This window comes from Lissotriton vulgaris, chromosome 4_1 (genome assembly GCF_964263255.1).
Source record: "Lissotriton vulgaris chromosome 4_1, aLisVul1.2, whole genome shotgun sequence".
Lineage (NCBI taxonomy): Eukaryota > Metazoa > Chordata > Amphibia > Caudata > Salamandridae > Lissotriton > Lissotriton vulgaris.
Genome location: NC_141691.1, coordinates 1,546,755,081 through 1,546,782,271, shown reverse-complemented (window position 1 = coordinate 1,546,782,271; position 27,191 = coordinate 1,546,755,081). Strand labels below are relative to the sequence as shown.

Sequence of the window (27,191 nt, the reverse complement as noted above, 5' to 3'; positions counted from 1 at the left end):
AGATGGTGCGCAGACCTGGCTCCACCACCACCTGATTCCCTCTCTTTGCCTGTTGAGACATTGCGCCTGGACTCTGCACTTCCTCCACAGGTGCCCCCCTGTGCTGATACCGCCTGGTATTGCTGCTGAAGCTGGCTGAACCTCAGGACTGGCAGAATCCCCCTTGCTCCGCTCCACCACTTCTGCCCTGTGTGTGTCTCCTGCTCATGGCCTCAGCATGCTTCCACACACACTGTTTCTCGCTGATTTTCTGATTTCAGTCTTCTGTGGGCCACTGCTCACTGTACAGGAGCACAGGCTCCTTCCCGTTACCCTTCCTGGTGTTGCTCCTGTCTCTGCCGGCTGCACGTGGACTCAACACCGCTCCCCGGGTCTTCGCCCTGGCCATACATGTGCCTGCTGACTTCAACGCCTCCTCCCAGACGCGCACGCAGGTCCCAGGAGCTGGCTGCTCTACTCTGCCGGCCCTCACCACACTCCGCTGCGGTCTGAAGTGTAGGGTGACCAACCGTCCGTAAATTTCACCGACTGCCGGTAATTTGGGCCTCTTGTCCGTAGTCCGTGAAGACTTCTTTCACGGACGCCTTTTGTCCGTAATTTCAGCTGCCCCCTGCAAGCAGCCTGAGAGTCTCTGCAGGGGCCAGCTCACGCTCCTTCTGTGAGCAGTGGCCTTCTGCAGCCCCTCCCCGACCTGGCACAGACTGCTATCAGACCCATTATCATTCTGTATGTCGGCCTAATTATCACATAGAGAATGATAATGGGCCGGTGACAGCATTTGCTGGGCATCCTCTTGCACTTACTGCTCTTCTCACTGATCGTAACAATTTGACATTTATAAATGGAAATCTACACCGGCTAGTCTACCTGAAGGGTACATTTTCTGATTCTCTTTTTAAAAAGGTTGTTTTTTCCAATTAAAAAGAGACATACTTAACCGACCTTGCAGCACAAACCTTAACTTTTACTTTTAACTTTATTGCGTGAAACTCTGCAGTCAGCCAGCTTTCAAGACTTGTGACATGATTTCTGTGTTATTGTTGTGCATGCGAGTGATATTTACATGCCTCGTGAGTGACAGTTAACACAGATAGCTTAACAGCCCAGCATGAATGTGAACAGAGCTCATAACCAGAGTCCATCTTATTCAGGAACTGCTCACTGAAAAGGATTATGAAGATATAAAATGCCAATTAGCTGAGCTGGATATTGCTGATGTGACTGTTGAACTTTTGCAAGAGACTGACACGGTTGCAGCTGGGTACAGAGTCCTAAAGACCTGCCCATCACGCAATTTGAAAAAAAAGCAAAGTTCTTGGTATCTAAGTAAAAAGCGCTTTACAAAAGCATCTTCTATGGATCCACGCACTTGCAAAATGGCATCTCTCAAGGAAAGAAAAAGGGCGATGAAGAAAACGTTAAACTGCTTGCAGAAGAGCCAACGGAGGCCTCTTTGGAGTACAGTTCTATGAAAGTCTTGCACTCATCATATCCATTGCCATTAGAAAGCGTACAAAAGGAAGCATACAGTGCACTGAAGATCGACCTCAGTCTTAGTCAAGAGGACAATCCTGGTTGTCATTTGGAACTGGTGAAAAATGTTGTAACACACCAGGAAAAGGAACACAATATGGCCGCTCTGAGGCCCAAATGCACAGAGTTGCTTTACCGAGCTTTGGCAGATTCCATTACATCGCAAGCTAATGAAGAAGAGGTGATTTGGGACTTAGCGAAGAAAATCGAAGAGGACGTCTTTTGTTACCTGCAGTTCATACATTGTTATCTATACTACTATTATAAAGGTAAAACTTTGAACCTTTGAGGCGGGTAAACTCGGGAACCACAGCACCAATCCACACACCCTATACATCGTTGTAATCATCAGGGTGTGTAGATGGACATAGGCTATATGAACATAATAAATATACCTTATTTTAAAAATTGACAGAAAAAAAATGTAGTCCCTTGGAAGAAGCGCCGGCCGCGACGTGCGTGCTGACGTGAGGAGAGCGGGGAGGAGCGGCGTCCAGGAGCGCGAGGAGGACCGGAGGACATAACGCGGGGAGGAGCGGTGTACAGGCGGTGAGGAGCGGCGGACAGGCGGTGAGGAGCGGCGGACAGTCGGTGAGGAGCGGCGGACAGGCAGGGAGGAGCGGTGAGCGGCGGATGAGGTAGGTTATTTATTTATTTAGTTAGGAGCAGTGAGCGGCGAAAAAATGAAGCAAAAGTGACAATCGTGAGCAAGAGGAAGCAAACGGAGCATTACAAAAGTGAGCCAAACGGTGCATTACAGGAGGAAAAAGTTACGTGTGCAGGTTACAAAAGCGTAGAATGTAAACATGGAGGTATAGGAGGAAAAAGTGACGTGTGCAGGTAGCAAGAGGAAGCAAACCGAGCATTACAAAAGTGAGCCAAACGGTGCATTACAGGAGGAAAAAGTTACGTGTGCAGGTTACAAAATCGTAGAAAGTAAACATAGAGGTATAGGAGGAAAAAGTGACGTGTGCAGGTTACAAAAGCGTACAAAGTAAACATAGAGGTATGATACTGCAATATATGGAGGAAGGCTCCGGGGGACCCACGGACAACATCGGGGCATGCGGGGGGCCTGAAGCCTAATTGCTCCCGGACAACGTCGGGACGGGCTGCTAGTCCTTGTAATATAGCACAGTGAGCTATGAAGGACATGTGACTCTTACACCTTGTAACCCTGTCTCATGTAACTCAGCTTGTACATTGATTTACACATGCACATGATTTATTGTCAATGTATTATGTGTATGTCAAGTAAAGAGCTCTGACACCCTGCATTGTTTCGTAGAGCTATAAATTGAATGAAATAGTGCTATTGAAATTGTTTGTGTAAATACTGAGACAGACCAACACACCTGACATTCTTACAGTGCATGCATCTGTTATATACAGGGACTGAACAAAGGCAAAATCTGCCTCTCTTAAGTACCTGAGAAGAGAGAACAAGCTGTGGGCCTTTCTTTCCCTGTGTGTAATTTACTTTTAAGTGTGAGGTTCCAGGCTGCCTCAGTCAGGATATTCAGACAAAAGGAGGCCTGATGGCCCTTTAACTTCGGCCCAGCTGGAGGTGAAAAAAAGCACCCTCAATCCCTGCACATTGCTGCTCATAATGAAACAGACAATGTACGGGCGCTGCTGAACATGTCCCGATGTCTGAAAATTACCCCAGGACAAGTTCCGCATATTTCTGTAGGGCCCAACTTCTTGGCGGGAGGACAGAGTCCACCCTATGAAAATAGTAGGTGGAAGCCATGTACCCCCGACATGTGCCCTGGTGTTTTATAGCTTGCACCACATATGGAATTGTGTCATGAGCTTTACGAAATATAGCTTATATTACCCCACTGACGTCATTTTATGATCCATGAAAGGGTGAAACTCTGAAAGGCACCAGCAAAGTGTCTGAAGTATTACTTGCAGGTTATTATGTAAATCAATGTAGCATGTGCTCAGCTATATTACCAAATATAAGTAACACTGTAGAATGCCTAAGTTGGCATGCGTAATGAGAAGCTAGAGTACTCACTGCACGGTTTCCATAGTTATGTTGCTTTTACTTATTTTACTCTTGTCTATATTTTAATGTTGTTGTTGCCTATCATTCTGTTGCCTTCTTTTGTGTGGCTACATAAAGAAGACAGACTAACATAAGGAATGATGTAAGGTAATCTTTCCCAGGGTCCATCCAGCGTATCCCACTTGCAAAACGTGTGTAAAGGACGCACGTAGGAGGCATTTTTGCGATCGCAAACCCTGCCAGTCACAAAATTGAATGCATGTGTGAAATAAGAGAGGTGTGAACAGAGAATTTCAAGGATAATGTGGATTAATAATTTTGCTGTAGGAATGGTTCTAGGAATGGTTCTATAGGTGTCATAAGAGTTAGTGTGCGTTTGTTGTGAACAGAGTATTTTAGAATGATCTGGAGAATTCACTTAACCGTAATGTTGTGGATCTGAGATTTGAGATTGCAGGAGGCTGGGGGTGCAGTGAAGGAGAGAGCACATGGTGGAGGGATTGCAGGACTAAAGCACTGGAGTTGAAGGATACTACAGGAGATTGATGCTTCAGAGACAGAGAGCATCAGGAGGAGAGGGAGCACACGAGCAATGCAAAGGTGTCGAACAATTGCACACGAGATGTCTAGCACACAAACAATGTGCTGGAACCGAGGGAACACAGGCAGCACAAGGCGTTGACTGACCGGGAACTCGGTGGAGATAAGGGAAAGCACAAAAACAGTAGGGCCTGGCAGGTCCGAAGATAGAGGCTGGGGCTCGAGAGGAGCCAGGGCAGAGAGAGATGGGCAGCCATGTCAGACAGACTAACATCTATGTGGTTATACTGAATAAGTAGTTTCCTATGTCATTATCACATAAAATGTCTTTATAGATGTAATAACCACACTTTCACAATTGCTTTATTAACCTTCTTGCTTTCTCAAATATTCTTAGAAAGGCACCATTTGGCCACTCTCCCCCCCCCCCCCGGTCACCCCTCCTATGAGGTTCAGGCTCGCTCGCTGCGCTTGCCACTGGGCACTCATCACAAACTTTTACGCCCACCACTTTCAAATGTCACCAGCAGCCACTGCTCCTGCGGAGCACAGGGCATGGCAAATTGTTTTTGTTTAAGGGCTCCTGTCACCTCACCAGGGGCCAAGCTCTGGGGGTGGAGGTTTCATTTTGGATAATGTTACCCAGATTTCTCCAATATGCAAACACAGGTATTTACGTTTCACTCCGGCACACTACAGATGCAGTGCAAGGTTCTCTCAACCTTATATAAACTTATTTTGACTTGTGCTTGTGTTGGTTGTCTGTTTACTTACGTAATATTGTGCTACCTCCTTTGATGTGTCTGTAAAATGTACCTTTTGTCCCAAATTTTTGTCTTGAATTCTGACCTTCTGTCCTGAATTTTTGTCCTGAATTTTGAACCTTTGTCCTGAATTTTTACACTCACTGTCCTGAATTTTCACCCATGCCAGTTGGTAACCCTACTTGAGTGTCATTGGGGGTGCGTGGAAGTGCACTCACCCTCTGCTTCTGCACGCACTCTCTCCGATCGCACAGCACACAAGCAGTAGATCGATGCTTCCCTGCCTGCTGCCTCACGCCCGTGACGATCAGTTGCACCAGGAAGCAGCCAGCACCACACGGCGAACTCCACTACGCCAATCATATGAGTTGCGCAGGGTGCACACGGTGGTGATCTTTCTGCCTCATTGCCAAAGTAATGGGGGAGCTGTGACTGGACAATACCCTGAGAGGGTGGGGGGGGGGGTAACTTGGGCCTAGCACGGGGATGCTCCAATAAAGGGACAACCACACCAAGTACTCGTTACGGTTCATCAGCCTTGAGCATATTATTGTAGGCGTTTTCATTACGTTATTATGATTACAGTGCTTATTTTCGATGGACTAACTGTAAGTGTGCTAGGCTGAGCCCCACTGTTGGCCAGGGGTGGCTGGTGTTCATGGGCGAGATGGGTGCCACCTTGCCACCCTTGGGGGATTAAAAAAATGTGAGCTGGAACACTGAGCAGCTACAAATCAATTGTCCTGGCTGCTCGGTGAACAAACATGGGCACATACAGGTTTTTATTTGAGGGGGTGGAGGGTGGTGGCTCTTGGCTCTGCTGTGCATGCTTTTGGCTGGGTGAAGATTTCTTTGACCTGCAGCCAGAAAGCAGAGCAGTGATGACACACAGGTGGGCAGGATCTGTGTGTCACCGCCAGAATACAAACTTGGGCGTTATTCGTAAAGCCCAGGGAGGAGTCAGAAGCTCCCCATTAGTTCCAATGGCTGTGGGCAGGCCAGTCCGGCTTTCAGAAAGTAGTGAGGTGTGGCAGTGGCCTCTACCTCTTTCTCAAGAGAGACCCAGTAACAGTGGTTGATTATTGAAGTGTTGGTTTGCTGGGGTATGGGGAGGGGTCAATCCAGCATTTTCCAGTTTGTTTGGGATGTGCCTGCCTGCGTCATTGCCAAGCTTTCTTCTGCACTCTGCAGTCACGAGTCACGACTTGGAGTCAGAGCGAGAAAACATATCATGCTCCAGAGCTCGTAGGATTGAGGTAGCTGTGTTTGACTATTTTTTTCTGTGTTTTTCAATTTAATAATTTACGGAGCGCTGACAAAGTAACACGCCAAACCGAGTGACCTGACCCGATTGAAACATGACGTAGGTTTAAGTGAAAAGTGAAACATGGGCGTCCTCCCCCTCCCCTGGTGTGGCTGATTATGATCAGAGTAACTGGATTGCATATTTACCTTCCACTCTGCGACGGCTGGCGTGAGGTTTTGAGGGTTGTCAGCAACTGGCTGCTGTGACAAATTGGTGTACAGTTAAATTAACACTCTATCTAAGGCCCTGCTGGGTCTGACCACCGGGCATTAACAGCTGGGACTGCGAAAAACAGCTAATGGCCCTGAAGGGGGGGGCTTGAAAGGGGATTATGAATGTAATCTCTGGAAACTGCACTTCCACCATCTAACTTTTGAGGAGATACCAAAGCCAGGCCCCCTCCCTCTGTGTGCTAATGGAACAGCCCTCTCCAGCCGTGCACTGATCCCACGTATAGAAGTATGGAAGTCACCAGTGTGGAGTGCTGGTGTTATGCCATTGAAGGTATCACTGCCCTACTGGGAAGTGCTACTATCACCACAGAAAGGCTTTCCTTGTGAGTGACCCCGGAGTGGTATGGGTATTACTCACCTCGGGAGTTGCCAGTAACAAGGGTCTAAAATATGGCACCCTGCTGACAGCAGTCCTGCGGAGAAGCATTGGTATCACCCAAGTAAATGAACAACGGCTGCTGAAAATACTATGATTCCATTAAAAGGATGTCCTGCTGAGAGGTGCTTGTGTTACTAATAAAAAGTATAGCAGCTGTGGTGAGGAGTACCAGTGCCCCTCATTAAAAATGTATCAGCTCTGAGAGGTATTGGTGTATCACCCCATTAAATGAAGAGCAGTTCAGCTGGGTGGTATCAGTATCATCCTATTAAACGCATACCAGTTCTGATGAGAGGTATTCTTACCACCCATTCAGAGTGTATCAAGTCTGCTGAGAGGTATTCTTACCACGTCATTAGAAGCCGAGAAGCTCAGCTGAAAAGTATCAGTATGGCCCCATTAAAAGTGCATTTGTTATGCTGGAAACCTTTGGTATCACCCTTCTGCTCCTCTCAAAAGTGCCATTCTAATGCCATTAAAGTGTATCAGCTCTGCACAAGAGGTGTCAGTATCACCCCATTAAAAGTGGAGCTGTCCTGCTGAGCGGCACTGTGTTTCCAATGGATTGTATTCTTGTCCTGCTAAGATTGCCAATATCACCCCTCCTGAGGTACAGCAGCAATGCCAAGAAGAACCAAGGTAGTCCAGTCCCACAGCATTGCACAACGTTGTCTACAATGCACTGCTGTTCTTCTGAGAAGCCCTGACACAATCCCATTTAAAGTATGGCAGCCTGGGGGGAACACCTGCTAAAAGTAATGGTACTGCCTCATTAAAAGAACAGAAGCCCATCTGAGAGGTGAGGGTCAGATGCGGCCAGTTTTAGTCCAGGTTCCAAAGTTAAAGGGGTGAATTCCTTTAGCAGTAACACATCTCATAGCTTTCAGAATACAATGTAAGGGCCCTGGGGCTCATGTGAAGGCAAATGCAAAACCTGCGAGACGGGTCGGTGAGAGCTGCACTGGGAGGAATACCTAGGAGAGATGCACTTGTGGCAGTTGCTCAACAAACACTCACACACACAGACTCTCCTTTGGGCATGGTAAAACCACATATTATAAGGCTGCTTGTAGACAGGTGACCTGCGGGCGGCATAAGAATGAACACACAAGGCATGCATGTGGACCTATTTCATGTGTGACACCTCACGCCACCACAGGCGTCCAAGCCAATATCAAGATGCATTGTCATGTGGGGTTGTATTTTTTTTTTACTGAGCATGCATGGCCATTACAATCACTGCATGCACACTTTCGTGGCCTAAAATCCAGGACAGGATGAAGGTGGCGCTCATGCTATTGGACTACTTGGGTGTACAGACAAAATATCGACTCCAAAATATCGACTGGACATAATATCGAGTTTTAAATATAGACTAGACAAAATATCGACTGGACATAATATCGACTACAAAAATATCGTTTTTCAGGTAAGTGAAGTAATATCGACTGTATAAAATATAGATAGCAAAAATATCGAATTTTTAATAATATATAATATTTTATAGTGTATTTTTATGTAATAATATGTGTGAATAGTGTGTATTAATGTTATAAAATATTTTATTAAATGAATTTTGTTTTTATAATAATTGCGTAATGTAATTCTGTAGCGGGTTGTGGGTTTATAGGGGAATAGGGTGGGAAGTAATTTAATAATAATTAATTAATATATGTTTGTTAATATTTTTAATTAATAATTAATTGATAATTAATTAATATTAATTAGTTAATTAATTAATATAATTTTGAACATATTTTGCATTAGTAATTAATTGTTAATTCATTATTTGTAATTAGTTAATTACATTAATTAGAGTAAATTTTTAATATATATAATTTTGTGTTATTTTTAAGTAATTAATTTGGAAAAAATAATATTAATTATTAAAATAATTACAGCTAATGTTCTAATATATTTACTTTATTGTTATTGTTAATTAATAATTAATTGGTAATTAAATAATATTGATACATTTTGGGTAAAGGAGCATTTTTAGGGTTCAGGGTCAGTTTTCAGTTTTAGGGTAAAGGGGTATTTTTGGGGTTCAGGGTCAGTTTTCAGTTTTTGGGTAAAGGGGCATTTTTAGGGTTCAGGGTCAGTTTTCAGTTCATGGGTAAAGGGGTATTTTTAGGGTTCAGGGTCAGTTTTCAGTTCATGGGTAAAGGGGTATTTTTAGGGTTCAGGGTCAGTTTTCAGTTCTTGGGTAAAGGGGTATTATTAGGGTTCAGGGTCAGTTTTCAGTTTTTGGGTAAAGGGGCATTTTTAGGGTTCAGGGTCAGTTTTCAGTTTTTGGGTAAAGGGGTATTTTTAGGGTTCAGGGTCAGTTTTGGGTTTTTGGGTAAAGGGGTATTTTTAGGGTTCAGGGTCAGTTTGGGGTTTTTGGGTAAAGGGGTATTTTTAGGGTTCAGGGTCAATTAATAAGATTGTAAAAAATTATTTTTATTATTTTCATTTATTATTTAATTATTATAATTTAATTTAAGTAGTTTTAAGTATATTTTAGTAATTTAAATTTAATATTAATTTAATTTAACACTGTTTTTAATAAAGTCGATATTTTTTACATCTATATTATTGTTAACGATATTTTGTACTCGATATTTTTGTACTTACCTGTTTGTAGATACAAACTCGATATTTTGACTGTCGATATTTTGTCCACGATATTTTGGCAAGTCGATATTTTAACGTCGATATTATTTCAGTGATCCTACTACTTGGCAGTTATGCGAAGGCTGGGAAGGGCGAACTGTACCTACAGGACAAAGGCAGAGATGCATAAACATGGACTTCCCTGACACAGGCAAAGTGTGTGGGGCTGAAAAGGCAGCAAATAGACTAGCCAAATTCACAGGAAAGAGTCAGAAATCTGGAGAGTCATACACAAGTCATGTGCCAACTCTGAAAAAAGTGCAGACATGAAGAAGGCATTGGCACCGGATAGGCTGCATACCTGGCAAAAGAAGGTACCTCAAGAGCAATAAATAGAGAGACTTTGAAAGCATAAAAAAGAAGCACTGTGACTTGCCATAAAGCAGAGCAGAAGCTAGCTGGACATGCAGGTTTCACCCAACAGGCCTACAATGCTGGCTCTAGTGCTTAAATAACGCAGTAAGGCCATTGCGGAATAATCATTACACAGCCCCATCAGATCCCATTAGGAGCAGTCACCTTGTCAGACACAATGAGCCCACCAAGCACAGTCATCTCATCACTTACAATGACACCACCTGGGCATAATAATAACAAAAGGCACAGTGACACCACAGGGCACAATCACCCCTTCAGCCACAATACCCCACCTTGTGCACTAATGCCATCGGGCACAGAGACTCCAGCTGGCTCCGTCCAGGGTCTGCTTTGTAGGACGCTGCTCATTATCAATGTAATTATGTCCCATTTGGCAGTACTGGGATGTGCACTGTCCAGATGCAATGTGTCTGAGATGAGTTAAAGTATCGTGTCATGTTATAGTCCACAGTAAACCTCTAAGGAGTTGATGGGTGTTGGGGTATCATGTTGTATGTTGTCATGAAGGGGTATTTTGTTCTGTGATTAGTGGAGTACTGTGGGCGCTCGGTGTGGTTCAACTCTATAGCGTCTATGAGCTGTGTTGGATGAAGAATAAAATACTAGAATGGTAGCTTTCCGCAACTGGGGTGCTTCCATTGACCGTTCTATCCTAGTCACAAGAAGAGAAGCTTAAATGTTCCCAGATGTCATTTTACCCTGAATAAAAAATACCCACTTGTTAACAACTGTCCACCTATAATTTTATGCAAGAGCAAGCAAACATTTAATATCAACAAATATTAGAACTGTTAATTAAACTATATCTAGTGCACTTGCCATGAACTGCATGCTCTCTGTAGTTAATTGTATACTATTTTGTAATGACGTGCCTTGTATTTTTATACTATTTAAAATAATTTGTTGAAATAGTTCAGTGTTTCTGCGATTATCAGGGCACTGTTTTACTATTTTCCTATTGGTAGCTGTACACTTTTGCTGTAGGTGTGTTGGGCTCCTTTGTTTTTAAGCAGGAGATGTTGGTTATAAATTCATGCTAAGGTTTCAGATTGGTATGAGTGACATTTTCATATTATCACATTCACACAAGACCGGTTGTCCACTCAACTTAACTGGAAAGTGGCACTGCTGATACAGGATCTGCAGTGCTTCTGTGGAGATCATGAAAATACCACAGGGTGTCATCGGCTCCTAAGGTGCAAGAAGGAAGTGTGGTTGACAGTCACTAGAGAGGAGCTGCAATTCCACCTAAGCAAAGGAACATTGCGCAAGGCCATCGGGGGTCTGGGATTAGAGAAATGCAACCAACAGCAGCTCTCTACAGCGGTGGCCCCCGGAAGGAGAGTTAAAGGCAGATGCAGGGTTTGAATAAAGGGTCAAAGAGCCTTAACTCGGGAGGGAAGGGAGAGAGAGGGTTGAGACAGCTTTATATGACAGGGCAAGAGAGGACTGGGCATATTGGAACTGCGCCTGCCAAGGCTGGTGAGGTGGCTGTGGGGGTAAAGGGGTAAAGTCTTTATTCCACGAATGTCGTGAAAGGCAGTTGTCTGCTGGAATAAACCCTTCATGCCCTTGAATAATTGGATTTTAGACTGTTACAGGTAGAAAATGCTTAGAGGGCCAGTTTCCATTGGTTGTGTGTGCTTGGTTGGGGGTGATTTTGTAAGCAGACCAGTTAGAGGATTGGGCACATTTTGTATATGTTTCTAATATTTTCTTCTCATTTGTGCTTTAAAATGCTATATTTGGACCTGTGTTTGAAATAATTTACAGTAAATATGTGGTGTAAAAGCCACCCTTTTAACCCCTTGCGTGCGGCGGAAATTCCCCGCCCATGCTGACTCCGCCTTGCACGGGCGGAGTCATGACGGAACGGTTCCGTCATCAGCACAGCTCACCCGTAGCTGATGACGGAACCGCTCCGTCATCAGCATGCAAGGGGTTAATTAATTTATTCAAAACATTTCTTGCAGGGGAAACCCCCCTGCACCCTCCTTTTGCAGTTCAGGCTCGCTCGCTTTACTCGATCCTTTTAATAGGATACCATTTTATGCCCCACCACTTACGAAATCCACCAGCCAGCCCTGCTGCTGGCATGTTTTATACTATAGAGCTTAAGTTCTGTGAAACACTTTTAAATCACGCCCTAGGTTCAAGTTACTCCGCCAGGTCGCAGATCTCCACAGAGTCTTGGCAGAGTATTTTGGTAACTCTGCGGAATTCCACAGATTCACTCCGTGGGCTCTGCCCAGGCAAACTCGCTGTTGTTTTACTCTGTGCGACATTAGAGTCAAGAACTTATAAAATGCACTTCAGTGTTTTACCTACCCTAAAAGAGACATTCCATCTCAAATTGCTGGGTCACGTCCCTTCTATATGTGAACATAAGGAACCCCAGGCATGTGCTGCCCTTGTCAGAGGTTAGAGAATGCCACCTTGAATATGCTTATTTTTATTTGATCTTCTGAGACAGGGAGTTAGGTCCTGGGACGTAGGGTCAGCTGGACCATATGCAATATTTTTCAAAAAAGGGGGAAAGATTTGCTGACCATACAATGAATTTGATCTCCTTGTTTGGAGCGACAAATAGAGAAAATATCAAGATTTGTCTGGTATTATTTATTTTATACCCATTTCCTGTTTTTTAGGATTCAAAGATTCAATTGTACGAGAAAGAACATACCATATACAATAAATTAGTCGAAAATTATATACAAGGCAACATTGCACATAACAAAACATGAATTGAACATATATATACATTAACACAAATTTGGTGCATCACCATCAATATTCATTGTTTGCACTGTCTTCGAAACAAGAGGTACAATAACACTCTAGTGAAGAAGAAATCAAATGGAGAGAGTTTACAAATACTTAAAGCAATTCTATAAGGACTGGGGAAACAATCTCACACACAGTCGCATAAAAAAGAACTTGTTGCTAGTTCCATCAGATGCTTGTCTCCATTTTGGCCGACGCGTTTTGAACTCGCTGTTTTACTTGGCGGGTTCTCATCAGGGCTGTTTTCATTGTTTCAGATTGAAGAGTTCCGAAGACTGAGGACCCATTGTAAAGGAGCAGAACTTCAAGAAGGTTGTGACGGGATCCTCGGAGATAACTTTAGACCAACTCAGCCTCTTAGTGATAGGATCATCAGGGCAGCCTTCCAGTAGCTGTGGTTTTCAGCATCCCATCAGGTTTGAATGTTTCAACTAAATGTATTTAATAATAAAGAGAACCAAATTTCATGGAACTGATAAATGCAATTAGTTTTTTAAAATGCTCATTCTCTTTTGCTGACAGAACTTAAAGATTTTCCTAATGGCCTAATATCTACCCCGAGACATGTCCGCCCTGCACTGTGTGCTGTTATTTTGTCCTAAATAATCATCCGATCTTCTTGCTCACAGGCTGCCCAATACTATTTGATTACCCCAGAGCTCAAAAGAAAATCTCCCAAATGATAGGTGATTGATACATTCAACTACGCTCATGTTGTCTGACCAGAAAATCACTGATTGATTGCACAAGTGTTCGGGCCGAACCATTAATGCAACCTATATTGGAAACAGCTCCAAGAAACTGATATTTGCTGTCAACCTGCTTTCCTCCCACCACGCCGGCCACCGTTTTGCAACTCACTTGTTTCCAAGTATGCACCAAACCCAACACTGCCAGCAGAGTCAGTTCATAGACCTAACTCTGCTGACGTAGTGGGTGGGCCGCACCACACTACTCTGCCGTTGAAGTCCTCCAGAAATGCCATCCATATCCGCATGTCCTGACGAACCTCCACTGACAGCCTAGTGCAATGGTGTTTTTCCTGCAGCCCCTTCATGGCCTGTGTGATTGAGCGTGAGAAAGGGCGTGCCATAGGTATAACTCTCAGTGCAAAGTTCAGCTGGTCCAAAGTCTGCTTCAGCTGCTGTAACGTCACCTTCTCTTTAACCAAACATTGCTGCAGGGCTGCTCTGAATTTCTTGATCATTTCTTTGGGTAACCTGAAACAACCCTCAACTGAGTCCAATTCGATGCCTAAAAATTCCAAGCATGTCACTGGCCCAACCGTCTTTCCCGGTGCCAGCAGGACCCCAAAAGCCCGCATGAGCACGCAAAATTCCTGCAATGCCCATGCACACTCCTGTGAGCCCGCCGGGCCTAGAAAAAAATCATCCAGGTTATGCATGACATGCTGATGACCTGTTGTCTGCCTCATCACCCATTCTAGGAATGAACTGAATGTCTCAAAATATGCACATGAAACAGAGCAAACCATGGGCATACACATATCCATATAGAATTTCCATTCAAAGGAAAAACCTAGGAGGTGTTGATCTAGGGGATGTACTGGCAGCAGTCGGAAAGCGGATTCAATGTCAGATTTAGCCATCAGTGCCCCAGGCCCGAGAAACCTCAACATCTCTACTGCAAATGACGCATACTTAACGCTACAAACACCCTCGTCGATAGCGTCATTCAACGATGCGCCCCTAGGCTGAGAGGTTGGGGATGAGTCTGTACTCACCCTTCTCTTTCTTTGGGACTACACCGAGGGGTGAGCAAACAAAATTAGGTACAGGTATGTCATTAAAGGGACCAGCTATCCTACCCAGGCGCAGCTCTTTCTCAATTTTTCTAGCTACCACAACTGGGTTGTGTCTCACTGACAGTTGATTCCTACGTTCTGGTGTCCCAGTTTATCCCACCGCTGGGATCTGGAAGCCATAAGAGAAACCTTCCTTCAGCAACCTTGCAGAGGCATGATCTGGGTACCTGTTCAGCCAAGGAATCATAGCCAGGACGTCAATCAGTGAGCGACCCGCCAGCCTCCCTCTCTATTCTTGTTTCTTTCTTCCCCTGTTTCCTGAGGTATTACCTTTTGAACGGCATGCTGTTTCTGGGTGGGAAGGGTGTCCACATAAGTAGCATGCCTGCTTGAACTTACAAGTGCCCGCTGCCCTGGTGCATGTACATCTGTTAAAATCCCAACACACGCCCTTTCTGTGCCCCCGCCTCTGCCCTTGCCGGCCGCGTCACCCCCTTGTGCTGGCCGAAAGGGCTGCTGTGGTCTGGAAGGGTAGCCTTTGTTCCAGCTTGTGCCTGTACCTGCTGACTACCCACCTGTAAACTGGCCATACCAAGAGACAGAATCTACCCTATCCCATGTCAATGAGTGGTCAAACTCTTTCGCTTTCCTGAAATCTATGTCATACTCCTTCCACCCATCCCCTCCATTCTTATCACTAAACATTGTGATTCTACTCTGGTAACAGGCCATTTAAGCCTGCAAGTTGGGGGAACGTTCAGCAGTGATTGCCATAAATACAGAGAAGGCTCTAATCCAATTAATTAGTGTCTCCTCAACCCTGAATTCAGCCAATTGTGTCCGCCATTTGCTAGGAAACATCCAGTCATTCTGTGACTTGGCATACTCCATCTCCCTGTTATCAATTAACAATGAAAATATATTCACATATTTGCCCGCCCAAATCAGCTCCTTCACCCCTTGTGAAACATGTTGGGCCAGGCTTTCCTCCTGGAGGCTAATGAACCTTCCCCTAGCAGTGGCAAAGCAACCTCCTTACCACTTTCAGCGACTCGCGTTGGTGCCACACTCTTGTCCTTCCCTGCCGCGCTGGCAGAAGCTGTTTGAGGAGAAATCGGTGCGCTAGGCGCCCCACTGCCACCTTTGGCTAAAATGATTTGTTCTACCATTTTTTGTGCTTCTGTGGAGGGATCCTGTGAAGAAGGTAACAACCCCCCAATCTGCAGCCATGGGTTTACTGCTGCTATCTGTGCCGCCAGCTCTGTAGGCACCTGACTGACCACCGGGGGTGCACTCACGGGGGAGGGGGGGATGCTGTGTCATGACCACAACAGGTGCCGGGTTCACCACTGGTACCACTGTACTTACTGCTGGGACCACCGGAGGCGCAGAGTTTGGGGATGACGGTGGCGTGGCAGGAGCTATTGCCACTGGTACACTTATCGGGGTTGGCGGAGTAGGTACTAGCCCACCGTCGGGGACCATCCCAGGTGAGCCCCCTCCCGCTCGTAACTTGGGGGCCCGACTATAAGTCCTCTTGGCCCTGCCCAGTGTAGGCTGTGCCGCTAGCTCCCCACTAGGTTGAGGGGCACTATCACCCGCTTGGGTCTCCCCTGTGGCCCTACCTGACCATCTAACCTCTCACTCATCTCTGCCACACTTCTCCCCAGCTGATCCACTTTCCCCAAACTCCTGTCCATAGCTGTCATTCTGTGCATCATGGGCTGCAACATGAGCTCCATTCGGAAACTTTTTTGCGCCCCGCCCACTAGCCATTCCCCTCTTTATGAGTGGCAAAACCTACACTGCAAAACAATGACACACTTATGGGCACGATGTGCCTAGTACCTTATTCAAGTTGGAGGCTCAGAGGCTGGCCGTAAGCACCATGCAACTGTGATTGCAACACACCAGCTTGCATGAGTGCCTGGCGAGCATACTCGAGCCCGGTGGCCCGCCAGAAGCAGTGAAATGCAGGCCTGCCCCTGTCCTCGGATCGCGTCGTCCATCGCGCCACTCACCGACAGCTCTTTCTGCAGTTTGCTGTATGATTATCTAGGGTGAGAGGGAAATTAGGACACCGTACTGGAATATAGCAAGAAAATAGCCCCAGCACCTCTGAAAAACACCCGTCCTTTTCATTTGCACCACAATGCGACAGGAAGAGCATACCCTTATGATAACCCCCACTCCCCGTGCCCCGCCCGCAAACCTTATGTATACTCCGCTCACAAGTAACCCCAAAGTGCCTGTACTTATAACTATCAGGGGCCCTCACACTGCTAAGCAAAAAACAGTACAGTGGGAAACACACACAGCCCTGTATATTGCAGGCCCCACAAGTACCCACGCGCCTGTTTTTTAACTACCACAGGTTCAATAATTTGTTAGCCCACAGTTGAGCCCTAAATACTAGCCAGTCCCACACCACTTAGTCAACCCTGGACCCCTGGTTTACAGAACTGGAAGAAAACAAGTTGATTCTGCAGAGTTCAGAATGGTGTTCTCAGTGGTCTCCCATCCGTCTGTTGCCCGGCCCGACCCTGCTTCGCAACCTTACTTGAACTAAATGCCCGGGACTGTATCCTGCGCTCCGCTGCAGAGATTTTACTTCCCCGCACTGCAGGCGCCTCCCGATGGCCGACCATGCTACGCACACACGGATGCCTTCGGCTTCACTCCCGCTTCCCATGGACCCACGCCGTCAGGTGGAAAATCGGTCCACTGCCGGCGCCAAACTGCTGAAAGCCTGCAAGAGAAACAAAAGTATTTCCGAAGGGGATGCCCTCCTCTCCACGTAGCCTCTGCAGATGCCGGTCGACGATGCAAGGCCACCAAGCCCAACCAAGCGCGATGCAGCGACAAAAACCTAGGAACTAAATGATAAGATTAATAAAATTATTCAGCCCCTCGCTGAGGGGCACCGAGCAGGCGTGGGGAGCGCGAGGTGCAAGAGGGGGCCTCCCGAGCTCTTCAGGCCTTTTATCCTTATGCCAACTTGGGGGGGGGCTACCCTAGTCAAAAAGGAAGATCATCCTGGAGTGATTCTGCTGTCATCCGATGACTTCAGTCAGCCATTCCTGGGGACGTCATCCCAGGCCATCCTGAAATCTGCCCACAGGGCCGATTATTTAAATGGGATGACTCTTACTGTAATCACAAAAACTACGCTAGGATGGTGTTCTGATGACTTCCACTGGCAGGGAGTGATTACCTTTTACAACTCCACGAATACTAATTGACAGCATCAGGATGAGTGATAATGACTCCAGGATGGGCTCTAGACAATTTAAGGATGACTGTCAATTATTCCAGGATGATCCTATAACCGCTCCAGGATGGAAGTGGATTACTTTGGAAGAATCCCATGACAATTTCTGGATGAGTGTGGATTATTCCTGGATGATCCTGTGACAGCTTCAGGATGGATATTGATTACATCAGAATGGCCCCATTATATTTTCAGTGTTGATTACGCTAGGATGATTTAATGCCAACGCAAAAATGAGCATGGATTACTTTAAATACTCTTGGAATATTTTAAACCAACTGAAGGCTAAGAGTGGATTACTCCCAGATGATCTAATTAATAATTTAAAATCATTAATAAATTATTACAGTTGAATTACACCTTGACAATTCCATGTTAGGAGCATGTTACCCGACTGCCAGTATTCCCTACTAGTTTAGGACTATGGATTTGCTGGTAAGAAAAACATTTGGCAGACCACATGTTAGATGTACTTTCCTGTCAAAAACAGGCCACTTTGATGTAATATGCTTTTACACAATACCAAGAATAGTTTGAAATGCCACAAGTTATAAAGTAAGGCACAGATTTATAAAACTGTCACTGAACGCAGTGCAGCACCTTAATTGGCTGTGTTGCATAACAGGGAGAGAGCAGGGAAGTGGCATGTCTATCTCTCTCTCTAACACCACTACACTAGAATGCAATGTTGTCTGAGAGTCTAGCCTGGGTTTTGTACTGAAGGGTACCGTTCGTGGAACCTTTCCCATCTTTTATGAGTGTTGTACCAAATACCTATTTGCTTCGATTTGTAAATCCTGAAAAGGATTTTGATTCAGGTCTGCATTATAAAACAAGCAAACCAAACACAAAACTTCTCTAAACCTGGTCCTAATTCACAGATTAATTTTCTCCTGCTTTGGAAAGATTACTTTTTAATTCTACAGTGAGGAGGTAGACACCTGTTTAAAATAAATCTGAAAAATGCAATTTTAGCTATGTTTCCGCTGCAGAAATACCACAAGCACCTTCATACAAAAGTAGTTGTCTGCAAGAACGTTATACTTTGCATTCAGATAAGCATAACAACCAGTAGCGGCTTGCATAGGGCGTGCAACAGGGCGGTGGCACAGGCGGAGAGGGGCAGGGTAGCAAACACGGACATACAACAGAACGAAGGAAAGTAATTACATTCCTCCGTTCCACGTATGTCCATGTTTGCTACCCTTCCCCTCCCCACAGCACGCCCTATACGAGGCGCTACTGTTCATGCGTGCTGCTACTCCCATACTCCTGACTCACTGGGAGTTGCCTTATTTTGAGGTACAGAGCATTATTTGAAGCTGTTTGACATGGTGACCAGTGGCAAAAGACTAAACCAAACAGTGGTGAAATGAAAAATGTTCAAAAAGGTATGTGTCAACGTGTAATTTTATTTATCGCAAGCACATATTTAGCCCCATGGGGGCCAGGATACCGAACAAGAGGAAAAATCCAGAAAAAAGTCCAGGAAAAAAAGGAGGAAAAAAGGCCAGGCTACTGCAACCAGAACAAATTGCTTAACGGAAACCAGCAACTTAGTCGTTTGATTCTAGATTCGGGGTTTTCTTTAATCCCCTCCTAGCATTGCAAATCTTTATCGCCAGCTTCCTTCTCGTACTTCTGTAGTCCAGTGATGGCCAGCCGTTGGTACTGCAAACAGACTTCATAAACTCTGGAAAAATAAAACAACATACATCAGTATCATGTTACCACAACTATTTTTAGATTTTAATAGGGCTGAGCTTCCTTTAAAAAGTTTGTTCCATTATTTCATATAGAGTGCCAGATGAGATATTGTTAGGGTTACAAGGGTTCATAAGTGTAACATTAAGGGCACTTGGTCAAAGAGGCACCTGTGGCTAAATAAAAGCTGAATAATTTTATAAGTTCAGTTTGCTATCACCCATTCATCCAGTTTCAGCCCCTCAACTGGACCACAGATTTAGAAATAAAATCACAACTCACAGCTTTGTGCCAGATTTGAAGCACAAACTCAGCACAAATTGTTAATAAATTACAAGACCCCCATTGCTCTTCTTGCTCTTTTGCATACATATGTTGAGTAATGATTGAGTCATCTTACCATTATATGATACCAGACCACACATGCAAACCTTTAACACCAGGTACCATGTATAATAATGAATTTTCGCAATCCAAGATTGAATGAATGTTACTTTGAACATTTGTAATATCTTACCAAATAATGCATCGACCTTCTCATCAAGGACAGCTGTCCCAGCACGAGCCTTCGTTACACCTTTTGCAGATGCAAGTTCTTTTGGAGAAAAAAGTATTTCGCTGATACCATTGAGAAGAAAACCTGCACTGTCCTGAGCTGCCTTGGAGAGAACTTGTGCAATTTCCGCTTTCGAACAAGAACATCTTTGAACCGTGAAGGATCATTTGAGTCCTTCACCAACTGCTGCGTATCAGTCTGCAAAATAACACAACTATTAACTATTTGCCATCATGTTAGGTTACATATTAAAAAATATAGATAGGAACAGTGTTTTTTGAGTTGGCATCTATACATGGCTAACAATGTAATATTTGCTAGGTTCTCTCCAACAGTATAAAGCAGCCATATTTAAAAATATTGCATGCAGAAAGATTTCAAAGTGCCAGAATAGCTTGCAATTATCTCTTGAAAAATATCCTGAATCATTAGACACTGTTTCTTCACTAAAAAAAGCAAGAGAAAAAAATGTACATTAACATATAAGCTTCAAAACAGATAAGAACACATTGACCACTTGCAATATATCTTCACACACTAGCCATAATATATAAATAAAGAGGTATTGATAATAAAGGACAAATGTACAATCTATCCATAACCAAGTAAGTTTTCCTTAATAGACAGTATACATTGTACGCCTGAACTTGAACCTCCTGAAAAAAGTTGCCTAAATAAAATAGTTTATCCAAAAATGGCTGCCTTATAGTAGTGACACAAGCTAAACGTTTCAGCCCTTTTCATACGTATTACATTTGTCTCTGGAGAGCAATCCAAGGCATATGGGGGGACATGCATGTTCATTTTTACTGTCCATTATTGGATTAATTAATCACAAATCTAGGTTTTTACTGAAACTGGTTGGTAATTTGTACCATTATCCTGCAGTTGCAAACTTATTATAAAAGTTTACTTATTGTGCTTACCAGATGATTGGAACAGAATCATAGCTTTAAAATCTCTCTCTTCGGTGATTGTCCGACCAGCTTCATCTAGATTTTCGACCAGCCATTTACAAAGAACTTCCACAGGATTGTCCAAAAGCAGGAAGTCACCATCTTTTCAAACACACACAGAATGATCGCAAATGAAAAACAGGACGTTGAATGAAACCATGATTTTGTCCTGCTAGATATAAAAATCAGGAATTTTTTTGTGTGGTTTAAGTTTCAGAGGTAAAATACAAAGCATATCAAAGTGATTTACAGATTTAATTGGAGAAAAGCACCCCAAAAAGTACACTGACCTGGTGCAGGGAAGGAGAGAGCGCGCAGGGAAGGAGAGAGCGCGCAGGGAAGGAGAGAGCGCGCAGGGAAGAAGAGAGCGTGCAGGGAAGGAGAGAGCGCGCGGGGAAGGAGAGAGCGCGCAGGGAAGGAGAGAGCGCGCAGGGAAGGAGAGAGCGCGCAGGGAAGGAGAGAGCGCGCAGGGAAGGAGAGAGCGCGCAGGGAAGGAGAGAGAGCGCGCAGGGAAGGAGAGAGAGCGCAGGGAAGCGGCTGACTTGAAGAGGACCTGGCGGTTGCCCCGCAAGTTGTGGTGGTCATAGACACAGGGGCTGAGTGCAGACCTTCCATCCTGCTTAACCTAAAATACCTTCTCTCTGTCACAGTAGGCTTCTTTGACTCCATGAAAGATGCTCAGCTACGAAAAAAAGTGAACTGGAGAATATTTGTAATGTCCTAAAACTCCTACACAAAAAGGGTTTTTCACATAGGTTCCTTGTAAAGAGTGTTGGGGCTTGAGGAAGCTTCCATTCACACAATTTTCCAGAGTCACTGCACTTCTGGATCCATAAGAGGCTAAGGGACTTCCTTTTCCATTGAGATGAACATTAACGAGGCACAACCTCAAGTGACAGAGGATGCATTAAAGATGTTGATGTGATGGGTAAATTATGTGTGGTAGTGGGCAGACGGGGTCATCTTTGGGGATATTTTGCACTTTGTTATCAAATGGAAAGTCATCCAGCAAGCATAAATGAGTGACTGTGGCAAGTAAGGGTGAAAAATCAACTCGTGAGAAAAAGCCTGCATCGGAAAAAGGGAAAAGCAGACTTATTTGTGCCTTGGCACCATGCTCCTCAGTGAGCAGCGCTGTAAGACACAAGGGGTCCTTTTCTCCTTCTGATGGACACAGCTTTGTTATTGGGATGTGGATTCATGATATGGCAATGCCCTCGATCAAGGAGGGTGTAAAATTAACAGTTGAAATGACACACTAAGGTGAAGTTACATAATGACTGTGTTCTCTGCCTACAAGTGAGGTAGTGTGGCTCACTGGTTAGAGGCGGCAGACCTGAGAGCAGAGGACGGTCCGGGACCAGGGTTCGATTCCCGGCGCGGCAGGTTTCTGGACCAGGGTCAGCGGACTCAATAATTCTCTCGCCTCGGTGCCCACTCTGATCAGCGATCACACTCGGCAACTCTCGGCATTAGCTTGCCTCATCCTCACTAACGGCCCCACAAGACCGCCGGGGATGCCTGGTCTCACCCTGGAGATACCCATTAGGGACCATCTCTCAGGGAAGCCGGGAAGGGTTTTGCAGCGGTCGAAGCGCCTTGGGACCCTACGGGTAAGTAGTGCGCTATATAAATGCCTATACATACAAGCGCAGACTTCCACCTAATATAAACATCTGCAGTGCTATAAATGAGTCGTTTAAAATATAACAAGAGACATCCCTTACCTGTCATGCCTCGAAGAAGTTTAAATGAAGGAATAATGTTTGTGTATAGTGTGGAGCAATAACGTAATGAAACTTGAGGTAAGACCCCTGCAGATCACATTGAGAGGCTGCCCTCCAGACTTTCTCAGGAGCTCTGAGGCCACGTTACTGTGCTGAGCGGCTCCCTGGAGTTCGGGACAGCCTGTACTCCAGAGGCCTTTGTTATGCCACTGGTGTAGAGTCTTTCGAAATCTGGAAACTGCACCAAATCATGTAGCTAGTTACAACCTACGACAGAGATGGCGGCAAAGGCTTTTTTTCTCTTACAGGTTACATTGTATCTCATGAATGCATAAGGCCATAATATACATATATGGGCTCATCAATATTAATGAGGAAGAGCCAAATGTATGCTGCTCCGGTGCTCTCCTGCTGCTGGAAGGCACATGGAAACTTTTTATATTGCTCGTGAAATTTCCAAATTTCGTGTTATGACATTTGCAAAATTCTTTTTTTTGTGTTCAAATGACATTTGCAAAATTCTATCATTTTTTGTGGCTACAAAATCTCGCAGTTTATACTGACAAGCAGAAAACGTATCGACATTTTCTTGTGTGCAGGTCGAGTGTATCTCGTGACTTTTGAACGTGAGCTATGCCCACCCAATTTTCATGCAAGATACCAACATAAGTGGATTTAATAAAATTTCATATAATTTTAACAAGGCATACGTTTTCACGTTTGAATAGGCCTTATTCTAGAGACTTGGCGAAAGCCAGATAACGGAAGTACGTGCCAGTAGTTCCTGAATTTAGTGCCGAGAACTGACTATCATCTTTGGCAGGAGGAAAGTCTTTTGTCAACTGCAGTGGCTGTACCCTAGCAAATATTCACTTTTGAACCGCCACTTCACCTGCTAAAAGGTGCTCATTTGTTTTCACTTGTGTTATTATCAATATTATCACACACTCTAATACCACAAGTCGCGTTTCTACTACATCTCTATTTATACCGATTTGGCCAGAGTCTGTCGTTTGCAGTTTTAGACGGAACTGTCCCAGATTATCACAAAACCTTATGCTCTTCTTCGTGTCCCTATCTCTCTTGAAGAATCTCATGGGCTTGTGACATGGCTACATTTCAGATGAAATGCACAATGTCACATGCTTTAGAAAAAATCATCTCAACATTGTATTCAGCGTTAATTTCCGAACTACCACTAAGCGAAAACTTAGCTACCTAATACACGGGCAGTAATTTATTTTTCCTTACAGCGAAGAACTTGCTGTAAAACATTTTTTAGGCTTTTTGCAATTGTCCACAACTTAAACAGGCTCGCACTACCACACACACACAAAATACACATGCTCAAACACAAAAGGTGCATAAACAAGCAGGCATGCTGATACAGACAAACGTCAAACACACACGCAATCACGCACGCACACACACACACACTGCAACGCAGGCATTCATTACACTAACACGAAGCACACACCTTTATCTTAGTGTTCCGCCCGGTCACCGGTCAGGCGTACACCCTCAGCTCGGCTTGGAAAAGTGTGCAGCCAACGCATCGGGTGCCACATCAACCAAAGAAATTGTCTTTTTTTACTTTATCTGCAGGGAGCTGCGTCTTGGCCCACTTAATGAAAACTTGTGCTTTCCGAAAAATGAGGAAGCTCGTCTGGGACGGAAACTGAGCAGCTGGGACCGAGAGCGGAGGACTGCAGCTCTTTTTTAAGGAAGGCAGCTGCGCTAGAATCGGGGGGCTGACCCAGGATATGGGCGCGTGCAGATCCGCGGAGCTTGCACCGATGGACTAACATCTACCTAGCAACTGCAGCACTTACCGGAGTATACACGCTGGAATCGATGAACTTGTGATGCTTTGGAAGTAGAGTTGGAAAAATAAAATGACCGATCCATCGTCCATTATGGCCATTGCACTCATGGTATTACTTCTTGGCGAAGACCAATGACGTCACTTCCGGCGCTCCCGGATGTGCGTAGGCTTTTGCAAGAGGAATCCACCGGCTTCAGGATATGCAAAAAAAATGAGAGAGAGCTGCTCTCCATTGGCATTGTGTTCGAGGCAGCTATGCTTTTTATAAATGTATTTTAGTATTGTGATGGAGTGAATTCGGCAGTCCCAAGGACTTCTACAAAGCTTGTTTTCCTTTGCAAGACCATTCCTCTTTAGGGCCATGCAGGTCTGTCAGCAGTTGTTTAATACGTCTAACAATCGATTCCATGGAAATACTCTATGAAGGAAGTATGAAGGGACTTAGTGCATCCTGGGGGTACAGAAAGTATCATTTGCAATCACAGCAACGCCTCCCGCCATTCCACATTCATAAACAGTTTGGGGGTTTGTAGGGCTTTTGGATTTTAGGGCGTACAGGGTCATTTTAGGGTTGAGGGTGGGTTTGTGTTTTGGGGGGTCAGGTGTAATTTAAGGGTTTAGGGTGTGTTTGGGTTTTAGGGTACAACGGTTAATATTAGGGTGTGTTTGGCGTGCAAGGGTTAATTTGGGGGTTCAGGGTGTGTTTGGGTTTTGGGGTGCCAGGGTTAATTTTAGGGTTTAGGGTGTGTTTGGGTTTTAGGGTACAACGGTTAATATTAGGGTTTAGGTGTGTTTGGCGTGCAAGGCTTAATTTGGGGGTTCAGGGTGTGTTTGGGTTTTGGGGTGCCAGGGTTAATTTTAGGATGTGTTTTGGTTTTAGGGTACAAGGGTTAAAATTAGGGTTTAGGGTGTGTTTGGGTTTGGTGTGCAAGGGTTACTTTGGGGGTTCAGGGTGTGTTTGGGTTTTGGGGTGCAAGGGTTAATTTGGGGGTTCAGTGTGTGTTTGGGTTTTGGGGTGCCATGGTTAATTTTAGGGTTTAGGGTGTTTGGGTTTTGGGGTGCCAGGGTTAATTTTAGGGTTTAGGGTGTGTTTGGGTTTTAGGGTACAAGGGTTAATAATAGGGTTTTAGGGTGTGTTTGGGTTAGGCGTTGCAAGGGTTAATTTGGGGGTTCAGGGTGTGTTTCGGTTTTGGGGTTCCAGGGTTAATTTTAGGGTTTAGGGTGTGTTTCGGTTTTAGGGTACAATGGTTAATATTAGGGTTTAGGGTGTGTTTGTGTTTGGTGTGCAAGAGTTAATTTGGGGGTTCAGGGTGTGTTTGGGATTTTGGGTGCAAGGGTTAATTTGGGGGTTCAGGGTGTGTTTGGGTTTTTGGGTGCCATGGTTAATTTTAGGGTTTAGGGTGTGTTTGGGTTTTAGGGTACAAGGGTTAATATTAGGGTTTTGGGTGTGTTTGGCATGCAAGGGTTAATTTGGGGGTTCAGGGTGTGTTTGGGTTTTGGGGTGCCAGGGTTAATTTTAAGGGTTAGGGTGTGTTTGGGTTTTAGGGTACAAGGGTTAATATTAGGGTTTAGGGTGTGTTTGGGTTTGGTGTGCAAGGGGTAATTTGGGGGTTCAGGGTGTGTTTGGGTTTTGAGGTGCCATGGTGAATTTTAGGGTTTAGGGTATGTTTGGGGTTTGGGGTGCCAGGGTTAATTTTAGAGTTTAGGGTGTGTTTGGGTTTTAGGGTACAAGGGTTAATATTAGGGTTTAGAGTGTGCTTGGGTTTGGCGTGCAAGGGTTAATTTGGGGGTTCAGGGTGTGTTTGGGTTTTGGGGTGCCAGGGTCAATTTTAGGGTTTAGGGTGTGTTTGGGTTTGGTGGGGGGGTAGTATTACAAAGCGTATGACACCTTACACAACATGTTTTGATAAAGACAAACCAAAGTTAGCAATGACCACGAGGATTATAATGCACTTAAAAGTATATGGTATGGCTATATCATAGAACAGCTATAAGGACATGGTTCCGAAAGCTGCAGACAGGCTCAGCTCATGCTAGAGCACCATCTCACATAATACCAAGCACTCTCTGCCTTCAGGATTGTTAAGGCCTGCCATAGGAGTGACTTATAGATATATATATGTGTCTATATAGCTTTAGATATAGGTATGCTATATCTGAGCAAAGGGTGATTACACCACTCTGCCCCAGCTGAGTGATCAGCCAGTTGTGTCAATTTAGTAGGGCCAGCCAGGGCTGTCATAATACAAGCTGCAGCCCCTGGTAGGCCTTGGGTGCACATATGCCCTGGGAACCTATAGTACACAGTACAGGGGCTTATAAGCGTGACCCAGTATCCAATTGGAGATGTACCTAAGGTACATGGAGTCCATTACAGTTACAGTGGATGCTTATCTTACCTGGTTTGTACAAAAAGAAAGTGACAAAAAATAAATAAATGTGTTAAAAAAATAACCGCTGACTTATACACAGTTTGCTAAAGCACATTGTATGCTCTGTTGTGTATAATAGAAAACGTATATGACATTTTGCGTTTATCTGCAATTCATTGTGCAATCATCCAACAGTTACATTTTTCTGGAAAACTGAAACCAAAGTGGTGAACGTGCTCTTTAAATAGACAAGCAATTCCTGTTAAAATCACCAGACGCAAAAACATCTTATTGAAAACACAATAGTAGCTTTGAAGTATTCAGATGCTTATTTTCAAATCACCCCAAAGTCATCAGGAACAATGTCATCTTGTAAAGTTATCGGAGAGTCATTTACAAGTCATCCTCAGATCATCAGGAATAATA

The 27,191-nt window shown here is 44.6% G+C and overlaps 1 protein-coding gene and 1 pseudogene across 1 annotated transcript in view; both read left to right on the top strand.

Annotated features, from left to right (window-relative positions):
• The window catches only part of CA8 (carbonic anhydrase 8 (inactive)), a 644,063-nt gene that overhangs the window by 441,807 nt on the left and 175,065 nt on the right, over nucleotides 1–27,191 (top strand). The window contains exon 8 of the mRNA XM_086965784.1: nucleotides 12,847–13,005. Within this exon, the coding sequence (XP_086821910.1) occupies nucleotides 12,847–12,981 (135 nt within the window). The 3' untranslated portion in view covers nucleotides 12,982–13,005. The remainder of the gene's footprint in view (nucleotides 1–12,846; nucleotides 13,006–27,191) is intronic.
• Nucleotides 1,064–1,822, top strand: LOC147724222 (transcription elongation factor A N-terminal and central domain-containing protein-like; annotated as a pseudogene).